We start from the raw sequence: 21,428 nt of genomic DNA, 5'->3' as shown, positions 1-21,428 counted from the left end.
GCAGGCTAACTCTGCCGATTGCCAGCAGTTCAATCCTAACCGGCTCAAGGTTGACTCAGCCTTCCATCCTTCCAAGGTCTGTAAAATGAGGATCCAGATTGTTGGGGGCAATATGCTGATTGTAAACCATTAGAGAGGGCTGTAAAGCATTTTGAAGCAATGTATGTATTATACATACATAGCATGTATAATATTGCTATTATACATGCTATGTTTTTGCTAGAAATGTTTGAGGGTTTGGAAAATGTGCCCCATATAGTACTTGGTCAAGAAAATGCACCATACCTGTCATAGCATCTGATGTACTCTAAATTATTAACTGCACAGAAGATAATATTTGTAGCTCAGGGTTTCACTTTTAGTCCTTAGTGCTCATTACCTTTACTTTTACCACCCTTCTCACAAAAGAGAACAGTTGAAATCTATGGAGGAAACTCTTTTTATGAGAAGCATGTTTGTGAGTTCCATTCCTTCTGATAAAGCAGAATATATGAGTAATTTCACTCCATCCCATGAGTTCATAGGTGCCTACAAAAATTATGTTTAACAAAGGGGGTCAGTTAACATAGGGAGTTAGGGAAAGTGGAATCAAGGTGTGGTTTATTATGCATTTGCACACTGGTGCCAAGAAAACTACATATACAAATACAAGCTCAACTCAAAGGGGTATTTATTTGCCATCATGCAAATTGTAAAATAGAGCTCACTAAGAAATCAACTGTCTTATTATTTCTTACATTTATGTGCCATCAGACTCCCAGTAAGCTCTTCATTTGCACTTGCTCAGAATTTTGAATAATATTCTAATTTGTGAGAACAATGCTGTAAAAAATGGAACTTACTTCTTTTTATTGCATAGCCATTTAAGGGCATTTTTTTCACTTCCCATCCAAGTATTTGTGGTTTCTCCCAAGTTCAGGATCAGAAATATCTTGCTTTCAAAATGTCTCTTGATCCAACATCCTGTTTTTTGGGGCAAATTCCTATTAGTTAAGAAGGTTTTCCCCCTGCTCTGCCTCTCCTTCCCCTCCGTTGAGCAGCATCCTATGCCAGCATGCTGTCTCCATGGAAACAAGCACATTACCACTCATTTTTACTAGCCTCCCTCTTATTCCTGGACTGTGTTGGTTTTCTAAATTTTATACCCTAGATCATAAATGAAAAGTTGTGAAATCTGTAATATAAATTGGAAGAAAAAAAAGAAATATAGAACTGTCAGCAACTTCTTTGGAATCAGCCCCTTTGTCTCTGTGTAGATACGTCACAGGAATCCCACAACATTGTTCCAGTGAGATGTATTTTGCTCTAGTTTTCTTTAACATTTTTTTTTATTTTCAAACAAACATAAGCATGCAAAACATATAACATAAAAAACCTCTTCAACTACATACAGTGTGTCGATTGGTTATAAAATCTTTCTCCGTCCTTTCCATAGTCATCACTTGAGCTTTATCAAAAATCACTTATTGTCAATCAAATATCTTTGTATACATTATTATTGTACTTCATTTGTTTAGTTATCACTATTGATTCACCATTTTAAACAAGGTATTCTAAATATGTATCCATTTATATTATGATGATTCATTATATCATCTTCAATATATCCAATAATAAAGATTTTTTTTGTATCCTATTCTAAATCATTCTATTATTTTAGCATTAATAACATTTTCTAATAATTTTCAATTCCATGTTTTTTTCCCATTATTAGTATCATCAATCTAATTTAAATATATACAAATTGTTATAATTATTAAACCTAAATTAAGCCTAGCTATTATTACATCCTTTCAACCTAAGGCATATTAAATTTAAAGTAAATTTATATTGTGACATTTTATTACATCATCCTGAAATCATCCAATTATATTACATCTTTATATTCTATTCTATATAAAATTGTTTATCTTTTATAAAAAGGCTTTTAAACATCATCTCCATAATCCTCACTTACAGTATTGTATAAAATTTCATATTATCAATCTAGTATATATAAATGCTTTGTTATCATTATCATTTATTTGACTATAGCTATTATTATGTTGTACATAGCTCTCAAAATTTAACTACATTTAACTAAAATTTATTGTGACATTTCATTTCATCATCCTGTATCCTTCCAGAAATAGTGCAGCCCAATATCTCTTGCCATTTGTAGAATCTGTGTTCTAAGTGTTTTCTTGATAGACTTATGTGGACTTCTCTTGACAACTTGTTGTTCATTGGATATCTTAAAAGAATTTGAAACCCTCCATCTGTTCCTTTCATCTGCTTGACATTTGTTATCACTGGTGCTTCTGCCGAAATTACTCTCATTGTTTCTGCCAAATTTTCTCCCCTATCTTCATCTATGTTTTGACATCTGAAATAGAGTTCCTGTTCATCGATCTCTCCTTTCCGTATTCCACACTTATCATTTCCCTCCACACTCGATTTGATGTCAATTTTCTTATCACTTTCATATGTCTCTGTAATTTTTTGAACTCTGTCCTCAAATTTTATCGTTGTTTTATAAGTATTCTCAACTCTTCCCTTCGTACTTTCTGTATTTTGATATTTTGTATTTTGATCTATAAATTCAAGACTCTTTTCAATTCTCTCTGTAGTTATTAAGAGTTTTTGAATTTCTAACATAATTTTTTGCAATGTTAGTTCCTTTTCTTCTTCATATAGTGCCATTTTTCCAAGTTATAGACACTGCCACTAAAGCATCTAAGGCTTTTGCTAGGTTTCAAACAAATTCAGTGAACTTTTTTCTACTGACCCTTTCAGTAAACCAAGCCGATAGCTTTGTAATATCAGATGTTGCCAAGCCTCTAGCCACTACATGGCAGTGTTACATCTTTTCCCTCTGTTTTTGGCTCTCTTTTCTAAACTCCAAACTCCGAAAAGGGTTTTTCTCCAGAAAGAGAAAAAAAAATTGTTTAAAGATTATGATCCAACCAAGCCTTGCGAGGAAAGTGGCTTTTAATCCACAAACACAAAAAATGGGAAAAGTATAGAGGAAGAAGGGGGGGGGAAGACCAGTCCAGTTTAAAAGTAAGAGGCATTTGTAAAAAGTCTGTCCATAAAAACAAACAAAATTAAAGTGAAAAAGATAACACGATAGTTTTAAACCAGGGTAAATTCACCGCTTGTTTCTTTCTGTCTTCAATTTTTTTAAACTCTGAATCTTTTGGGTTTTCTCTTCTCTAATAATAAAGATTTTTCTCATCATTTTGACACACTGTCTCTTCTGTGCTGCTTCCATTCAGGGGCTTGTCCCAACCTTCTATAGCCATATTGGCTGCTTCTCTTGTAGCTGGCAAAAAGAGCTTTTTTCTGGATCAATCATGGGCTTTGCGATGCCCCTGAAATCAGCAGGACATGCCCTTCACTATCAATGTTCCTTCAGAATGGTTTAGATCCAAAAGGATCGTCCAGCAACAGGGATATCGACAGCAATCCTGGAGCCCCAAGATTGCATGTTGTGTCGTTGAGACGTCAAGCCCCACCTTTTCTATTTTGCTCTACTTTTGAGTGCAAGTAATCCCTCCCAGAAATAAAATTCAGACATGATAAGGCAGTTGTTCTCCCTCCTGATCACCCTCAAGAGACGTGGGTCTACAATTCTCATCATATTAAATAAGAGCAAATTTGGAAGTGATCAGATAGGAAAACTGAGGTAGAATCAGGGGTGAAATCCAGCAGGTTCTGACAGATTCTGGAGAACCGGTAGTGGAAATTTTGAGTAGTTTTGAGAACCGGTAGCAGAAATTTTGAGTAGTTTGGAGAACTGGCAAATGCCACCTCTGGCTGGCCCCAGCATGGGGCGGCAATGGAGATTTTGGAGTAACCTTCCTCTGGAATGGGGTGGGAATGGAGATTTTGCAGTATCCTTCCCCTGCCATGCCCACCAAGCCACACCCACAGAACCAATAGTAAAAAAAATTGAATTTCACCACTGGGTAAAATCTTTTTTTTTTTCTGGATTAGAGGGAAGCACTAACAGTCTGTTTGCAAGGAGGAGAATCAAATGCCTCCAAGTAAGGAACAGCACTTTCCTCAATTCATCCCTCTGGGATAATATTCAGAGATGAAGGCAGATATACGTGTCCCGGGATAATGTTGCATGAGCCAATCTGGGTTGGTCACCGGGACGAGAGTTTTAATCTTCTGAGCTTTCAGACTCGTGCTAGAAACTGACCCAGATTGGATCCTGCAGTATTCATCTTGTTTTGCCTACACACTTGAAAGCGTTTGTATAGTTTTTCTCAGCCTGGCATTCTGCAGGAATGTTGGGTTGTGACTCTCAGAACTAATTGAGGCACATGTGGATGATGCCAGATTGGGCACAACTGGCTTATCTAGCAAGCTGCCATCACTACTGTCATCAATGCAGCTTCTGAGTTACTCTCTAAAAGCTGTGCGTGCTCACCGCCATTTTGACCAAAACAATTTGTAAAAAGAGGTTTCTGTAACATATTTATATTGCATGAACAAGATCAATTTGATATAAGAAGAGTTTACTGGCGATTCATTTCATTAAGAACCTCTCGGCAGAAGAAAATATGGGAAATCTTCTCTATCGCTATTATACTTTTAGAAACTTTTAAAATGTTCTTTTACTTTGTCCACGTTCTAAAACAAAATGTTCCAAATTAGTTGGCCTTACTTTGCAGGTATTTTTCCTTCCCACCTTCTTATCTTTTTCTGGGTGTATATCATGGGAATCTAAATGTGGGTAAAAAAGAACAGTCTTTCTCAAAAGTGGCAGCATACAAATGGGTCAGACTACAGTTCCCATCAGTCCCTCAGTCTGTTTGCGCAATACTGAGGACTGGTTTTTAATCCATGTTTGTAGTGTTTGAATGGTTTCCATGTTGAAACGGAAGCATGAAAATTGGGGCGGGGGAAAGAAACCTCCCCCTTTGTCTGTGTCAAGAGGAAACTGCATTCTCAATTGCCAGGTATTTTAAAAAAGAAAATTGCAATGGCAGATTACAATGTAATGAGATATCTAGCCTAGAGGTGCATTGTAGATTGAGGGAGAGAGAACATAAAGTTCCCAAATGAAAGAACAAAGTTCTCATTTTCCAGAAGATAAAACGTTCTGAAGCTGTAGGGACAATCATAGGTCACTTAAAGTGACATGTCTGGACTTTGGAGGCATCAGATTGGAGAAGAACTCTGTTATACGACAAATCAAAATTTTATGCAAGTTTTCAAGTTCTTCAGACTACACTGTTAAGTAATTAAGCTCCCCGTTAGAAGAGCAAGTATGCAGAGAAGCGTAATGAGAGTGATATGGAATAACACGCACAAACCAGCATACAGAGACACTGAATAGTATAAAATATAGTAGTTTATTATGTATAAATATAGAAGTATTCAGAGTCCGGTTAACAGTTCAAGCCATACACGGTTCAGTAATTCAGTTATCCAAATAGTCAGTCTAACACACAAAGTATAGCTAAACAATAGCAAACCACAATACCTCAAAATACACCGATCAGCGTCTAACAGAACAGAGAGCTAACAGCCATTCTGGCTCCCTCTTATAGCGGCTTGAGGTAACAAACCAATTACATCTCTTAAGCATTTAAAGTAACAGTAAAGTAATCATAGCTTATATACATTGCCAAGCCAAGCCTAGGGTTACATCCCTAACACTCTTCCCTCTTGGGTTGTCAATGTATTTACACACAATTTCACATTTAGCTCACACAACTCATTGAGCTATAAAATGTGGTTAGTTTGCTCTTTTTTATGTTTTATTTGTTTTATTTATATAACATGCAATTTTCATCAAACAGTGGGTAGTCTGGATACAATTATGTTTAGATAGTCATATTACACATCTTTGTTGTGATGTCCATCACCATCGTATTAATAATATAGTAACATGATGATATAATAACATTAATACTTAACATCCTTTCCATTTAACCATTTCCTCTTTTTATATCTCCTCCTTTCTAATTTCTGTTTCTGTTATTTATTTATTTATTTATTCTTCATATTTCTAAACCGCCCCCTCTCCCAAAAAGGGACTCGGGGCGGTGTACAGTCCAACAACAAATAAAGATAAAATACAAATATAAATATAACTATAAAAATACATATATATGTAGAGGAGGTTAAAATTAACAGTACTGTACTGAAGAATAAATATGGGTCTAAAAGCCCTAAAAACAATTAGAAATTAAAACATTACCCTTAAAATAACCAGGTGAGAGTATGCTACCAGGAGTTCACAGTTGTAACATTTATAATTATAATTATGCCAGGCCGGCTAATCGGAACAAGTGAGTCTTCAATTTTTGTCGGAAGGAGCGGAGATCCAAGGTGGTTCTAATGTCGGGGGGGAGGTCATTCCAGAGGGTTGGGCCCATCACAGAGAAGGCTCTACTCCTTGGCGCCGCCCGCTGGCATTGCCTAGTGGACGGCACCTGGAGAAGGCCCTCCCTGTGAGAGCGGATTGGCCGCAGGGATGTATGTGGGAGGATGCGATCCCGCGAGTAACTAGGTCCTGAGCCATTATCTAGCCATTGATAAAATTTATCCCATATCAAAAAATATTCAGTTTCTTCTTTATCCTTAATAGTAAGTGTTAGTCTATCCATTTCTGCACATTCTAGTATTTTCTTAATTACATCCCCCTCGGACGAAATCTTATCATTTTTCCATTGTTGTGCAAATACAATTTTCGTTGCAGTTAGTATATGCAAAATCAAGTATATACTCTTTTTATCATATATTTCTGGTAGAATGTCCAACAAAAATATCACTGGTTTCAGATCTATATGTTGTTTTATCATTTTTTCCAGCCATGTATGTATTTTTGTCCAATATTTTTTTGCTTTTGGGCATGCCACCACATATGGTAATATGAACCAGTTAGTTTGCTCTTTAATGTGTCATGCAAATAGAAAATTTGGATAATTGAGTAAACCATGGCTCAGTTAACTATAAGTGAATGTATCAAGTGAAAGTAACATAATTAAGAATAGATGAGGTAGCAATTTGGCTGTAATTAACCCCAAATTTCCAAAGCAAAAAAAAAAAAATCCAAACAAGTGTGCTTCAAGAAAGCTTTTGGATGGCATTTCAGGATATTTTGCTGTTAGAAATTTTTTTAAAAATCAGGATGGCATAATAACTTACATGGAGTTACTCAAGAAAAAGCAATGTTTTGGAACTATAAAGCCCAGGGGTGTCAAACTGCAGCCCATGGGCCAAATCTGTCATATGCAGGCCACACCCACTCCAGTTCCACAAAGGGAAAAAATGGCATGAAACATCAAGTGACAGTAACATGATGCTGCGAGTTTGACACCTGTGATATAGCCTGAAAATACGTAGAATTTAAATAAAGACAAACCTGAACGGATTGTTACATTCAAACAGCTCCACAGTCGATGGACAAAGTGAAGCTGTATCTCTTGTGCTTCCACCTAGAAGAAGTAAATGGCTGCAAGGGATTAGGTCTTAAAGCTTGCACTTGTCAGCAGTGTGAAGTTGGTGATGAATAGAGTGTTACAAATAGATCAGAATTTGAATAGGTTTTTTAAAATAAATTGAGTGGGAATGGCAACAGGTATTATAATGAGGATATGTTCCTGAAAATCCAGTCAATAGGTGAATTTGGGAACATGGAAGAAGAGTTTTGGGGATTATTGTCCCTGCAAATGTCCTGGTCTACGATTTTCTCTGCTTAACACCCTATGTTTTGTGAATGTAAATTTGTGCCTGAGTTTGTCATATAAAGCCTGCAATTCTGGAAAAACAGTCCTGTTTATCTGTATTTGTTCTCTTTCTGAAGATGTGCCTAGCACTGCTTTCACTGTATTAACACATGGATTGAAACTGAACCAGGGCCTTCAACTGAGCCAAGGTGGCACAGTGGTTAGAGTGCAGTACTGCAGGCTACTTCTGCTGACTGCTGGCTGACTGCAATTTGGCAATTCAAATCTCACCAGGCTCAAAGTTGACTCAGCCTTCTAGCCTTCCGAGATGGGTAAAATGAGTATCCAGATTGTTGGGGGCAATATGCTGATTCTGTAAAACCGCTTAGAGAGGGCTGTAAAAGCACTATGAAGTGGTATATAAATCTAAGTGCTATTGCTATTTTGTATTTGCAATATTTTCTTAACCAGGTTTAATGAGGCTTAATGCATATACTTGCAAAGCTTTGTTAGTATGAACATTGGTTGAGTTTGGGTGGGGGGAGGGTATTTGTGCAAATCCAGCCGTTTAATTGATGTATGAACCCAAGAAAGAGTTAATTCAATAATTAATTTAGATACAGGAAAATAGCTTCCACTGAAGGTTTCAGATGACTGGAAAAGTCTCAGAAATTCATTATTCAAAGCTGAAGCTTTGCAGCTGTTAGACATGATTGGGCTCATACAATGGGCAGAGTCAAAGTTTGCTTAATTATAGCTTACAAGTGAAGGCAATTATAATTATATAATTAATATAAGGTAATTATAATTATTAGAGTTTACTAATGAAGGCAAACTAATGAAGGTAATGAAGGCAATGAGAGCCAGTTTGGTGTAGTGGTTAAGGCATTAGGCCAGAAACTGGGAGACTGTGAATTCTAGTCCTGCCTTGGGCACAAAGCCGCTGAGTCAGCCCTAGGATCCATTTTTTAAAACCCTACTAAGAAAATGGAGGGAAACTAATGAAGGAGAGAAGCAACCTGAAACTAAGGAGAAATTTCCTAACAGTGAGCACAATTAACCAGTGGAACAGCTTGCCTTCAGACGTTGTGGCTGCTTTATTACTGGAGGATTTTAAGAAGAGGCTAGACTTGTCTGGAATGGTATAGTCTCCTGCTTGAGCAGGAGGTTGGACTAAAAGACCTCCACGATCCCTTCCAGCTCTATTCTTATTGATTGATTGATTGATTGATTGATTGATTGATTGATTGATTGGAAATGGCAGGGACTTGTCCATGCAGTCTCCAAGAACTGGACACAATTGAACAGAAGGAAAAAAATGAAGGTCCAGATGTCACAGTTTGCACAAATACTAAACCAGGGAGTGTACTTTTTCACAGTGACGTGCAACTCTTAGCCAAATGAAATAAAGCACACTACAGTACCCCATTCCCCTGAAAATAAGACCCACCTGGATAATAAGCCCAATTGGGCTTTTGAGCGCATGCACTAAAATAAGCCCTCCCCAAAAAGACAGCAGCAGCCATGAGGTAACCACGCTCACCGCCTCCTGCACCTCAAAAATAATAAGACGTCCCCGAAAATAAGGCCAAGTGCTTACTTCAGGGGTCAAAAGAAAATAAGACCCTGTCTTATTTTCGGAGAAACATGGTAGCTACTGCAGATGTGTCAAACTGTGGCGTGCTTACATCTGGCCCTTGGGGCCGCCCTGGAAACACCAAAGGACGGGCCTGCACTGAAAATGGGCTTCCAAGCTTTGTTTTCATCTGTAATAACCTCCTGCAACCCTCTGCCAGTGAAAATGGAACTTGGGAGGGCTCTCCCAACCTCCATTTTTGCTGGCAGAGGGTTGCAGGAGGTCATCACAGCCAAAAATGGAGCTTGAGAGCCCGTTTTCGCTGGCAGAGTGCACAGGCCTCCATAGGCACCCCCGACAGGAGTGATGTCAAGGTGACCACTCTGACCACGCCCACCCCAGGCCCCTGAGGTCAAACACAACCCTCAATGAAATCGAGTTTGACATCCCTGATCTACAGTATGGAGAAGGTTCCAATGAATAATCTACATTGGTTCAGGACGCTGAGGAGCCTCATTTATACCAGTGGAAATTCCCAGCTTTTTTTTTTCATCTAGGAACATCTTGACTCCTTCACAGATATTTAAAAACAGGACACTTGATATTATTGCCCAAGTAGATTTGAGTTCAATTGCCAACAGCAAAGTCCTGCTTGCTATTCAGTTATAGAAACTGCATTTTCATATGAGCAATATTTGAAATGCATTATTGTCCCTTGCCTCTTATTAACACCAGAGGTGGTATTTAGCAGGTTCTGATCAGTTCTGGAGAACTGGTAGCAGAAATTTTGAGTAGTTCGGAGAACTGGTAAATACCACCTCTGACTGGCCCCACCCCATCTATTCTCTGCCTCCCGAGTCCCAGCTGATCGGGAGGGAATGGGGATTTTGCAGTAACTTTCCCCTGCCACGCCCACCAAGCTACGTCCACAGAACTGGTAGTAAAAAAAATTGAATCCCACCACAGGTTAGCACTAACAAGATTACAGGTACAACAAATGTCTAAGTGACAGCTGGTTCTTTAAAATCTCACACTTCCAATGCACAGTCCCTGTCTGGATGGCAGTTTAGAGAACATCCCTCATTATCTGTTTCATTGCCCATATTACCTGCTGCATGTAATGTACTGAATAGAGAAGAAAATTATTCTGGCTGAAATCCCATAAAATTACATTGTTATGGAAAACATGGAACATGGCTATCCTGTGTATGTGGGCAGGTTTTGCTTAAGTCACGGTTGACTCTCATAAAAACTTACCAATAAAAATAATGATTTTACTCTTGCAATCATTTTTATGGTTATTAACCTGGCTTTATATAATTTTACATTTAGTTCACTAAAGTGCTTGCTGTTTTATAGCATAGCTGATAACTGTACATTACCTATCCATAGGCTGGAACAATATATTAACTTAAATTTAAAAGGTACTAAAAGACAAAAAAAGTCTGTGACTTTTACTTGGTGAACAGAACTTGCACCTGTCCAGATGTGTTTTAGTGTTGATCACACCAGCAGGACCTACTAGAAACTGGTAACATCTGGAACACCATGGGTCCTTTACTTCTGCTGCTTCTAGATCACGGGTGCCAAACTTGCCATGCCACATTGCCGTAACGTGACATTTTGCAATATTTTTCCCTTCGTGGAGATGCGGTGGGCATGGCCTGTGTGTGATGCATCTGGCCCACATGCCACCAGTTTGACACCCCTGTTCTAGATCAAATTTTAAACTGACAAAATGAAGCCAGCTTCTTGGCTTTGTCATTGTCCAAAAATAAGCCATTATTGATACATTTGTTTGCTTATTTATTAGTTTGTCAAACATGTACAGGATAGCAGGTATAAGTATGAACATGGACATGAACAAAGGAAATGAATACAAATAAATGGAGACAGCAGGGCAGGGACGGTAGGCACTCTGGTGCTGTTATGCACGACCCCTTTATGGACCCCTTAGGAATGGGGTGAGGTCCATGGTAGACAGTTTAAGGTTGAAGCTGTGAGGGTTTGAGGATGTAACAACAGAGTCACGTAGTGCACTAAAGGAATTGACCACTCTGTTGCTGAAGTCATATTTTCTGCAATCAAGTTTGAAGCGGTTTACCTTGAATTTGTATCAACTATTTGCCCATGTATTATTGTGGTTGAAGCTGAAGTAGTCATTGGCAGCTACAATGTTGTAGCAGACAATTTTGTGAATTATGCTAAGACTGAAGGCGGCGCAGTTCCAGATTGTCCAAGCCTAAAATTTCAAGCTTGGTGGCATAAGGGATTCTATTGTGAGTAGAGGAGTGGAGTACTCTTCTCGTGAAATACCTCTGGTCCCGCTCGATCATAGTAGTAGCCGACATACCAGCTGATGGGCCGGGCTCTGTGGTATTTCCATATTCACATAGCATATTGTCCCCTAATAGCCTTCACATGAGCATAATAGTTTTATATTTAGACGCTCTAACTCTCAATACATTCAGGGTCCTCCAAGTAGTATAAGGGAGGTCAGATCCTTCAGCCATATTCTCCTTTAATTTTATTCTTTGCTTGATGATCTCCTTCCTCCATCTTTTAATTCGATTTTGTTCTTGTGTAGCCTCAAGAATGTTTGTTCTTTCCATAAAGATGTAAAAGTACAAACAAGATTTGTACTTCTGATGAATGAAATGCAGTAGCTTTTTCCAAATCTCTATCTGATGCTTAACTTCTATAAGGAACAACAGAGTCCCATCCTTGTTGCTACCTCTTCTGTCAACTCTCAACCTTTTTTGGGGGGGGGGCAGGAAGGAGAGGAGTTGGTTTTAATGGATGGGGAATTTGCATGAATGTCCCTGTTTTGCTCAAATATATTTGTTCCTCCAAAACAAGCTTCTCAATCAGTCCTTACAAAAACCATCCCATTCTTAACAAGCTTCTGAAAACACTAAGATAACTTGAAAAATAGAAAATGGGTGGAGATCTCATTGCCAGTGAAACTACATAACTTTTGAAAGATTATTATGCACCATTTCCTTTATTAGATTCCCTGCTCATGCAACTAGGTTTGCATGTCTGGCAGTTTATTAGTTCCCTGATGGATCACCTTAATTTATTCTCTTTTATTTGGCAGCGCACTTGAAGAGGTAGGAACCAACATCTCCACACAAGAAAGGCTCTGATGGCCAGCAACAACACCACCAGCATAGCACAAGCAAGGAAGCTGGTGGAACAGCTCAAAATGGAGGCAAATATCGACAGAATAAAGGTAAACACCATTTAGCACTCTAATGTAACTTTGGGGTGGGATTATTCTAAAGAGGTCTTGTACAAACTGATGCCCTTCAGATCAGTGGTGGGATTCAAAAAAATTTAGTACCGGTCTGGGGATGTGGCGTGGTGGGCGTGGCAGAGGAAGGATACTGTAAAATCTCCATTCCCTCCCACTCCAGGGGAAGGTTACTGCAAAATCCCCATTTCCTCCCGATCAGATGGGACACGGGAGGCAGAGAATAGATGGGGGAGGGGCCAGTCAGGGATGGTATTTACCGGTTCTCCAAACTACTCAAAATTTCCACTACCGATTCTCCAGAACTGGTCATAACCTGCTGAATATCACCTCTGCTTCAGATGTATTGGTACCCACTTTGCTATCTTCTCTAGGCAGCACTCCCTTTATTTCTTAGCTACAGATAGTCCTCGACTTACAAGCATTTGCTTAATGACCCCTCAAAGTTATGACAAAAAGTGACCTACAACCAGTCCTCACACAATCGTCGCAAGTCTCTGCAGTCACATTATCAGACTTTGAGCACTTGTCAATCAACCAATGTTTACAACGGTTGCAGTGTCCCTGGTCACTTGTGATCTTTCCACAGTTTCCAAACCAATGATGGAAGTCAGATTCATCTAACCACCACACGATTCACTTAACGACCTCAGTGATTCACTTAACGACTGCATGATGATGGAATTCTGGCCCCAATTGTGGTCACAAGTTGAGAAATCTATTGAAAAAAGCGCTCTGAAAAAGATCTGAAAGGATCTTTTCATGTGAGAAAAAAATGGATTGCAGTGATACAGTTATTTGTGCGAAGTGTTGCAAGCACATTGGTGAGTCAGCGGCGAGTGCTTGGGGATAAATTAAGTCATCCCAAACTCTTCTGATCTCAATTTCAACACTGAAATTACCTTGGATGTTCCATAGATGGTCTCAGTTGAGACAGCAGACTGGGGTTTGCTTTGATTTTGCAGGGTCTTTTGATACTGCTGGCCACACATCTTGTGGAAGCAAAGCATAGAGATGTGAGATGGTTCTACCATTTATCTATGGGGTGAATCCCCAAAGATAGCGTTTGGGGTGATGGTTCTATTTGTCGCTGTGGCACTTATGAAATAAGGTCCTGCAGATTTCACCTTTATCATATCCGTATCAGTGGTGGGGTCCAGATTCCGTCGCAACGGGGCCGTTTATCCACCACATGCAGGGGTGCTGCGCATGCAGCCACACCCACCACCTGCAACGCTCCAACTGCTCGGTGGAGCATCACACAGGCACCGTACCAGGGCGTAACGCCTGAAACCAACCACTGATCCATATGAATTTGCTGCATGAAGTCATTGGAGAATTTAAAGTGAAGCATCATCAATCTGTGATTGGCACACAGCTGTACTTATCTTTGTCATCTGAGTCAAATGAATGAAGGCCAGTTTGGTCTAGTAGTTAAGGCACCAGGCTAGAAACAGGTGACTGTCAATTCTAGTCCTGCCTTAGGCATGAAAGTCAGCTGGGTGACTTTGGGCCTGTCACTCCTGTCAGCCCACAGGGTCAGGCACAGGTGACAATTCCTGTCATAATCAATGGATCAAGCCATCTGATTAACCCATCTGAAAAACGTGGAGCCTCCACTTGCAGGAAGATGCTAGGAAATAAACTAAATCAGATGCAGTTGTGCAGGTATTAGATAAAGAATAGACAATTGGATACCTACCAAACATTTCAACTACTGTATTTTTGAGACTATAAGACACACCATGATTTTGAAGAGATAATTTTTTTTAAAAAAAGTTTTTGCACTCTGCAGGCCTCCCAAACCCTCTGCACACCTCATTTTTTGCAAAAAAAAAAAAAAGGGGGGGGGCATGCAGAGCTTTGGGAGGCTTATAGAGTACTCCTGGGAGCTGGAGGTGGGCAAAAACGAGCAAAAAACGGGCCATTTTTTGCAAAAAAAAAGGGGGGGAGGGCATGCAGAGGCTTTGGGAGGCTTGTAGAGTGCTCGTGGGGGCTGGGGGCAAAAATGAGCAAAAACGATCCATTTTTTGCTCATTTTTGCCCTCCCCAGCCCTCAGGAGCACTTTGCAAGCCTCGCAAACCCTCTGCACATCCATTTCTGCAAAGGGGGCGGGGTTTCGGTAGGCCAAAAATGCTGTATTCAGTGTATAAGACGCGCCTAAATTTTACCCTCTTTTTGAGGGGGAAAGGTGCGCCTTATACTCCAAAAAATACGGTATGCTTAAAGGGCAGTTGTAGATGTCACATCTCTATGCTTTGCTTCCACAAAACCACCTAACAGATATCAGGCTATTAATGCATTCTGCTCCTAAAAGATCATGAGTATAGTCGAGGGCTAGCAATGTGCCCTTCCGTCAGAGGCCTTGTGGTCCCTCCTTCGTATAGTTTAGGGCAGCAGCCCCCAACCTTTGGGGCATCAGGAACTGGTTCAATGGAGAGAGTTTTTTACATGGGTCAGAATGGTTTCTGTTACTGCCTGCATCCTACAAATGGGGCTTTACTTGTTTGCATGGCCCAGCTTCTGGCATGTCACGGACCGGTGCCAGTCCACAGACTGGAGGTTGGAGACCCCTGGCTTAGGGGTTAGTCCTTGGTCAAGCAATGCCTGTAATCTTAGCAGCTACATTTCTCTCTTGTAACATCACTGGACAGGAATCATCTACCTATGGTGTCAGATGCTCTGGTAATTCAATGTATGGCTATCCAACCAGCATCAACTGCATACACCAAATTATTAATAAATGTATGCAGATGGAAGCCTTTTACTTATACCAATTATAAGAAATCTATACCATGTCCTTGTTGGGTTTGGGGTCCCCATTCAGCTACTTTGACCCTTAAAGTTCTAAACGGGATGAAGAGGGATGATAGCTTGCCTAGATGTGGATTCTTGCTCCTTAGAGTATTAGAAATAGATTATTGATCAGACTTTCCGAATTGATATTCTCCTGTTACATTGTAACTGCATCTTCTGGAATCCCCAGCCACTATAAAGAAAGAGGTCAACTATCCTCCACCTAAGTGCCTCCCAGATGGGTCAAGTTCTACAATTCTCAGCAATCACCATGTTAATTAGGACATTCTAGGAATTGGGTCAGATGGAGTGGAGTGGAGAAGGTTCATCTGTCCACCTGCATGTAAAAGAGCATCCCCATACTCATCAGGGGCATGATGTCTTAGTAATTACAGACCTTGAGTTTGTCAGCTGGAAACCTGACAGCCTGGGCTCAATGCCCAGGTGCTGTGCAACAGAGTGAGCTCACTTTACTTGTCTCAGCTCTTGCCAACCTAGGAGTTCAAAAGCATGCAAATGCGAGTAGATAAATAGGTACCACTTTGGTGAGAAGGCAATGGCATTCCGTGCACTTTGGCTTATAGTCATGCTGGCCACATAACCATGGAATTATCTTTGGACAACGCTGGCTCCCTCGGCTAGGAAATAGAAATGAGCACTGCTCTCTAGAGTCAAACTTTAACTGGATTGAGGAAACCTTTAGCTTTATAATTATTCATGTGGGCCATCTCTTCTCCCACCTTTTCATGGACAGCAGCTACACCCTTACATGTTTACATGGACCTAAAATCAGGTCCTCATACATTCCCTTCATGAAGAAATGTTTGTGGGCACAGCAATTTGGCATCTCTTTGCTGTGAGCAAAGGGATGTGACTCCTGCTTTCCCATACCCTATCTTTAAACCATGGGGGATAAATGACAGGATTTCAAAATAACAGGAAAATATTTTGTGGTTGCGAATTAAAGATGGCCCTCCAGAATTGGTTTGTTACTCACAGCAAGTAGGGAGACAGTCTGGGTGATGCTGAGGCTCAGGATAGGCTCTCCCCTTGGAGAGCCAGGCCAGCTATGTGGATTTCATTTCTTGTATATCATAAGTGAAAAAAGAAGGAATTATATTCTCCATCAGTGTTGGTAACTTTTCCAGACAGACTCTTAATCTGGAAATCATGAATTCTTTTGCCATGTGTTCTCTCCCTATAAGGGCTGTGGTGGCTCAGTGGCTAAGACGCTGAGCTTGTCGATCAGAAAGGTTGGCAGTTCGGCGGTTCGAATCGAGTGAGCTCCCATTACTTGTCCCAGCTTCTACCGACCTAGCAGTCCGAAAGCATGTAAAAATTCAAATAGAAAAAACAGGGACCCCTTTTGGTGGGAAGGTAACAGGGCTCCGTGCTCCTTCAGCGTTTAGTCATGCCAGCCACATGACCACGTCTTCAGGCAGCGCTGGCTCTTGAAACAGAGATGAGCACTGCCCCCTAGAGTTGGAAACGACTCGCACGTATGTGTGAGGGGAACCTTTACCTTTTGCCTATAATATAAGTGGAAAAAGAAGGAATTATATACTCTGTCAAGGTATTAGTAACTTTTCCACATAGATCCTTAATCTGGAAATCTTGAAATGTTTTGCCATGTGTTCTGTCTCAGAGAGAAATCTTACGTATCACTGACTCTGTCTGGAACATTAATCTTTTTGATGCAACCTCCCCTAATAGCTCTGATTGGAATCTGAAAGGGCCCAGCCCTGAGGTAGTTAGCCTCACATTCAAAGCTCCAGATTGTACAGTCTCACTCTCTTCTCCATCAGTTACTATAGCAACTGCAAGCCTCACCAGTGAAGCTTGGCGTCTTTCTAAAGAGGGTTAGAAGCACCTCACGTATGAAAAACCTGCCACTTGCACACAAAAGCAGCAATCCCAAGCGATAACCGATGGCACTTGAGCTGGGAAATGATGTATGCTCTTTTGGAGGCATGGGGAGGGGGGGGGATGAGTCTCCCAAACATAAACCTTTCAAGATTATATGGGCATTTTGAATTTAGAGCAGGTTAAGTTGCTGCACCCCTGCACTCTCCTCAAGATTGGGCTTAGGCACCCGGATCAATGCAAAGCAGTTTTTCAAGCACTGGTGGGAAATGCTTAAGATTTAAGGAAATCAGTTCTGGGCTCTGAAGGGGGAACGGGAGGTGTGTGTGTTGCTTCTGGAACAGGTTGCCCACACCTTTCAGGGAAATGCAGAGTCACCTGCAGAGTGGGCCACAAGCAAAACTGCTAGGATCAACTCAGTCCATATGGATTGCCCACAGCTGCACCACTGGCCCTTCAGTCCCTCAGTGTCCCTCCGTTTGATTCCTTCAGGACATCCCTGTTTTGATTTCACTTCCCATTTATCACTCCATTGTCAATGTGGTCAGCCAAGCCATGCCTCCAAAAGGGCATCTTTGAAGAATTGTCAAAACTGCAGCCAGAACAATGCAATGGAGCCCCTGCCATTTATTTATGCAGATCACATACAGTGCACATCAAAAAAAAAAGGGGGGGGGAGGGAGAAGACTTTATCCCCTTTAACACTCTGCAAATGTCCCAGAATCCCCAAGAGTTTTGCTGTTTGAAAACTGCCAGCTAGGCAAGAAGGATGGGTCAAGCAAGGAATTGGCCTCGAGTCATTGCGCAGCCACAAGAGACTTAGGGTTGACTCCCTCTAAGTTCAATGGGACTTTATCTGTTTGTTCCCCAGAGAAGACAAACAATCTAGGGCCGTGATGGTGAACGTATGGCACGCATGCCACAGGTGGCACATGGAGCGCACTGGCCAGCTGACTTCGGCCTTCATTTTTGGCAGTTTTTCACCCTCTGGGGGCTTCAGGAGGCTTCAGGAGTTCAGGAACGGACTTCCGGGTTGCCAGTAGTGCCATTTTTCACCATCCAGAGGGTTCAGGAACTTCCAGGTTGCCCATAGGGCTATTTTTTGTCCTCTGGAGACTTCAGGGAAGCCTCCTGAAGCCTCCAGGGGGCAGAGGAGGCCATTTTTCCCTCCCCAGGCTCTTAGAAAGCCTCTGGAGCCTGGGGGCACGAAAGACAGATCCATTGCATGCCAAAAGCAGGGGAAGAGGGCGGGGGTTGCACCCGCATGTGCGTGGGGGGTGTCGCGCTCATAGAATAATGGGTGTGGGCATGCCCGCGCATGACTCCCCCTGCGCTCCCCCCGCATTTGCTTTGTCCAGACTTCTGGTCTGCCTCTCTAGGGGAAGCAGCTCAGGTGGTCATCACTTGCCAACAGCTTACCAACAACTCACCTGAGCACCTTCAGTGACTTTTCCATTGTTCTTTAGTGGCAGAGGAAGAAATCCACAGTCAGGCTCCCCCTCCTGTAGCACCAGAGATCTGAAGCTTCATTAAGCTAGCATTTTGCACCCGGATCCAACATTATTCCACAAACCCTGATTTAGTGTATGCATGCATTAGAAAAAGAGAAGGAAGAAAGGAAGCTAACTTTTAAATGCTAAGAACAATATGGGATTTGGGACTGGCTTAGGATACATAGTCCCTTGAGTTTAATTGGCTCTGATCCATTTGCAGGAGCAGGGAAACTAGGGCCAAAGAAGGGAACTTAGAATTGCAAGAAATGTAGGGATCGAGGTGGGCTATTTTCCTTGACTTTAATATGAATTAAAATGAGAGAAGATTTTTAATCCCTTTCTTCTCCTAAAAAAGGAGCGGTTGCTTTCAACAATATTTGTAGCAGATGAAATGCCAGTATAAGGAAATATGCATTATGTGCGGCTTGTGGCACATAAATGCTTGACATCACCTTAGATCCGGTTGGCACAAAAGGTCATTTTCATTTTGTGCAGAAAACTTAAAAAGTGTTTAAACCCAGCCTCTTTACTTGGGTGAGACATCACAGATCAGCATCTAAAAGTTCAGTTTCCCAACTGGAGCAAGACACTGTTGAAAAGTGTGAGTCCCGTGTGAGTCACTTGGTGACAAGATTCGCACATGCTAAACCCCAGATCTGTGCTAATGAGCAATGGGTGATGAGTTCCCACAACACCATGCCTCCACAAACCATCTTGTAGTTTAACATTGGTGGCCTCCTGGTAAGCACAGGTTGCTGGGGGTCAAAGAAAGAAGGATCCTGGCATTGCAAGATATGTGAGGATCGGGATGAGCTCAAAGAAATGAGTTTGCTCAAGATCACTTAGCTAAAACGAGGCATACTTCGTCAAGGTTTAGCAAAATGAACTTCTGCTAGTCTTTCTTCTAAGAATGAATTTGGCACCAATAAAGGAGAATATTTGCAGCTCAGGATTGAACTATGGGCTCCTTGGTGCTCTCTGGGCTTGCAGATACTTCATTACCCAAACTGGGTAGCATCCTCAGTGCTCTGCAGTGCTCTAGTTTGGGTAATGAAACATCTTCAAGAAAACAAGCAAAAACAAAGGACCCTTCAGTTAATTTGACATTTCCTTGGCCAACTGGCCGCACATCTTTGCAATTTAAGAACAGCTACTCTGGAGTATCAAAAGGACATAAACCGTCTTTTTATTTGCAGGTATCCAAAGCTGCAGCAGACCTGATGGCGTACTGTGAAGCCCATGCCAAGGAAGACCCCTTATTAACTCCTGTCCCTGCTTCAGAAAATCCATTTAGAGAGAAGAAGTTCTTCTGTGCCATTCTGTAAATCTCACAGGAGCCTGACTCCGATTTGGGCTGCCCTGGACACTGATGTAGAGATTTTTCAGCAAGGTGGACCAGTTTCTAGAGTCCACTTACTTTAAGAAAAATATATCAAACCACCTGGAAGTTTACAGAGAAGTGCATGATTTTTTTTTTAAAAAAAGTGTATTCCTGCCTTCTTTGGAGAACGAGTTAATAACGATGTTGACCTACATCAAGAGGCTAAAGATCTTGACATCTGCAGAGTTGCCTGGAGGAGGAGGAGGGAGGGGGGAAATGTGTAAAAGAGTACATTTAATTTTCACTTTTGCTCTGGCCAAGCCAAACTCTTATTGGCTTTCTCTGAAACAAAAAGGAGGGTGCGCAGAGCAAGGTTGCGAATGACGCAATGGGGTATGTGTATGTAACCTCGATTATTTTGTTTTGCTTTTCTCAAATGTCACTCTTATTTATGTCGAAATGTAAAATAATTGCAATGGATTCAATTTATTCTAACGTTCCTTAGTGTGGAGTATTGTGCGTATTTAGCATTTTAGAGTAGTGCCACGTGAGGGTGGGCTGGGGAGGGGTGGGCCGGGATCCAATCGTAGTAGCCTATCAGTCTAAACATTTTATCAAAGGTTTAGTTGAGACCGTCTCTCCTTGCTTTTCACAAGCTTACAGGGCTGTCTTGTGCATTCCTAGCATACTTAGTATTGCTGTTTTCTAACATTTGTATTTGGTAGCTTTTGTTCTGCTAGTAAAATGTATGTTGTATTGGATTCTGCGGCATTTTCTTTTTTTTTTTAGATTTTTGTATCCCACCTTTATTATTTTTATAAATCGCTCAAGGCAGTGAACATACCTAATACTCCTTCCACGCCTCCTATTTTCCCAAAACAATGACAGCCCTATAAGGTGAGTTGGGCTGAAAGACAGTGACTGGTTCAGTCACCAAGCCAGCTTTCATGCCTAAGACGGAACTAGAACACACACTCTCCCAGTTTCTAGCCTGGTGCCTTTAACTCAGGGGTGGGGAATTCTGGGAGTTGAAGTCCACAAGTCTTAAAGTTCCTAAGTTTGGACACCCCTACTTTAACTGATCGAACTGTTCTCTCCTCCTTATTTTCCTGTGTTTTCTGCTATTAATCACGAGTGAGCAAATTTCAAGCTTAACAGATTTGTTTTGGTGGTAAACCATGATTTATGGTTTATTGTACAGAACAGAACCAATGCAGTATGCGTTTTAATACAAGGCTTAAATAATAGCTGAGAGAAATGCAGTTACTCTCTGAGTTCACACGCTCTAATTACCCGCAGCTATCTGGTTTATTCAGTTAATGTTCTGGGTTAACCTGAGATAATAAAGTATACTGATGTAAAACTAACAACATGGATTAGTTCACACCGTATACTAAGCTAAAAAGGGGGGGGGGGGTTGTAATTCAGTTGGTTCCGTGAAAGCATGTTTTA

The 21,428-nt window shown here is 41.1% G+C and overlaps 1 protein-coding gene across 1 annotated transcript in view; it reads left to right on the top strand.

The window, feature by feature from the left end:
- The window catches only part of GNG2 (G protein subunit gamma 2), a 73,337-nt gene extending 52,602 nt beyond the window's left edge, over positions 1-20,735 (top strand). The window contains exons 2-3 of the mRNA XM_081938684.1: positions 12,347-12,481; positions 19,852-20,735. Coding sequence (XP_081794810.1) covers positions 12,395-12,481; positions 19,852-19,980 — 216 coding nt within the window. The 5' untranslated portion in view covers positions 12,347-12,394 and the 3' untranslated portion in view covers positions 19,981-20,735. The remainder of the gene's footprint in view (positions 1-12,346; positions 12,482-19,851) is intronic.
- Positions 20,736-21,428: the final 693 nt, after the last annotated feature.

Source organism: Natrix helvetica (assembly GCF_964273705.1).
Source record: "Natrix helvetica genome assembly, chromosome: 1".
In the NCBI taxonomy this organism is placed as follows: domain Eukaryota; kingdom Metazoa; phylum Chordata; class Lepidosauria; order Squamata; family Natricidae; genus Natrix; species Natrix helvetica.
The sequence above is the reverse complement of the archived record's forward strand: the minus strand, read 5'-3'. Positions and strand labels throughout refer to the sequence as shown.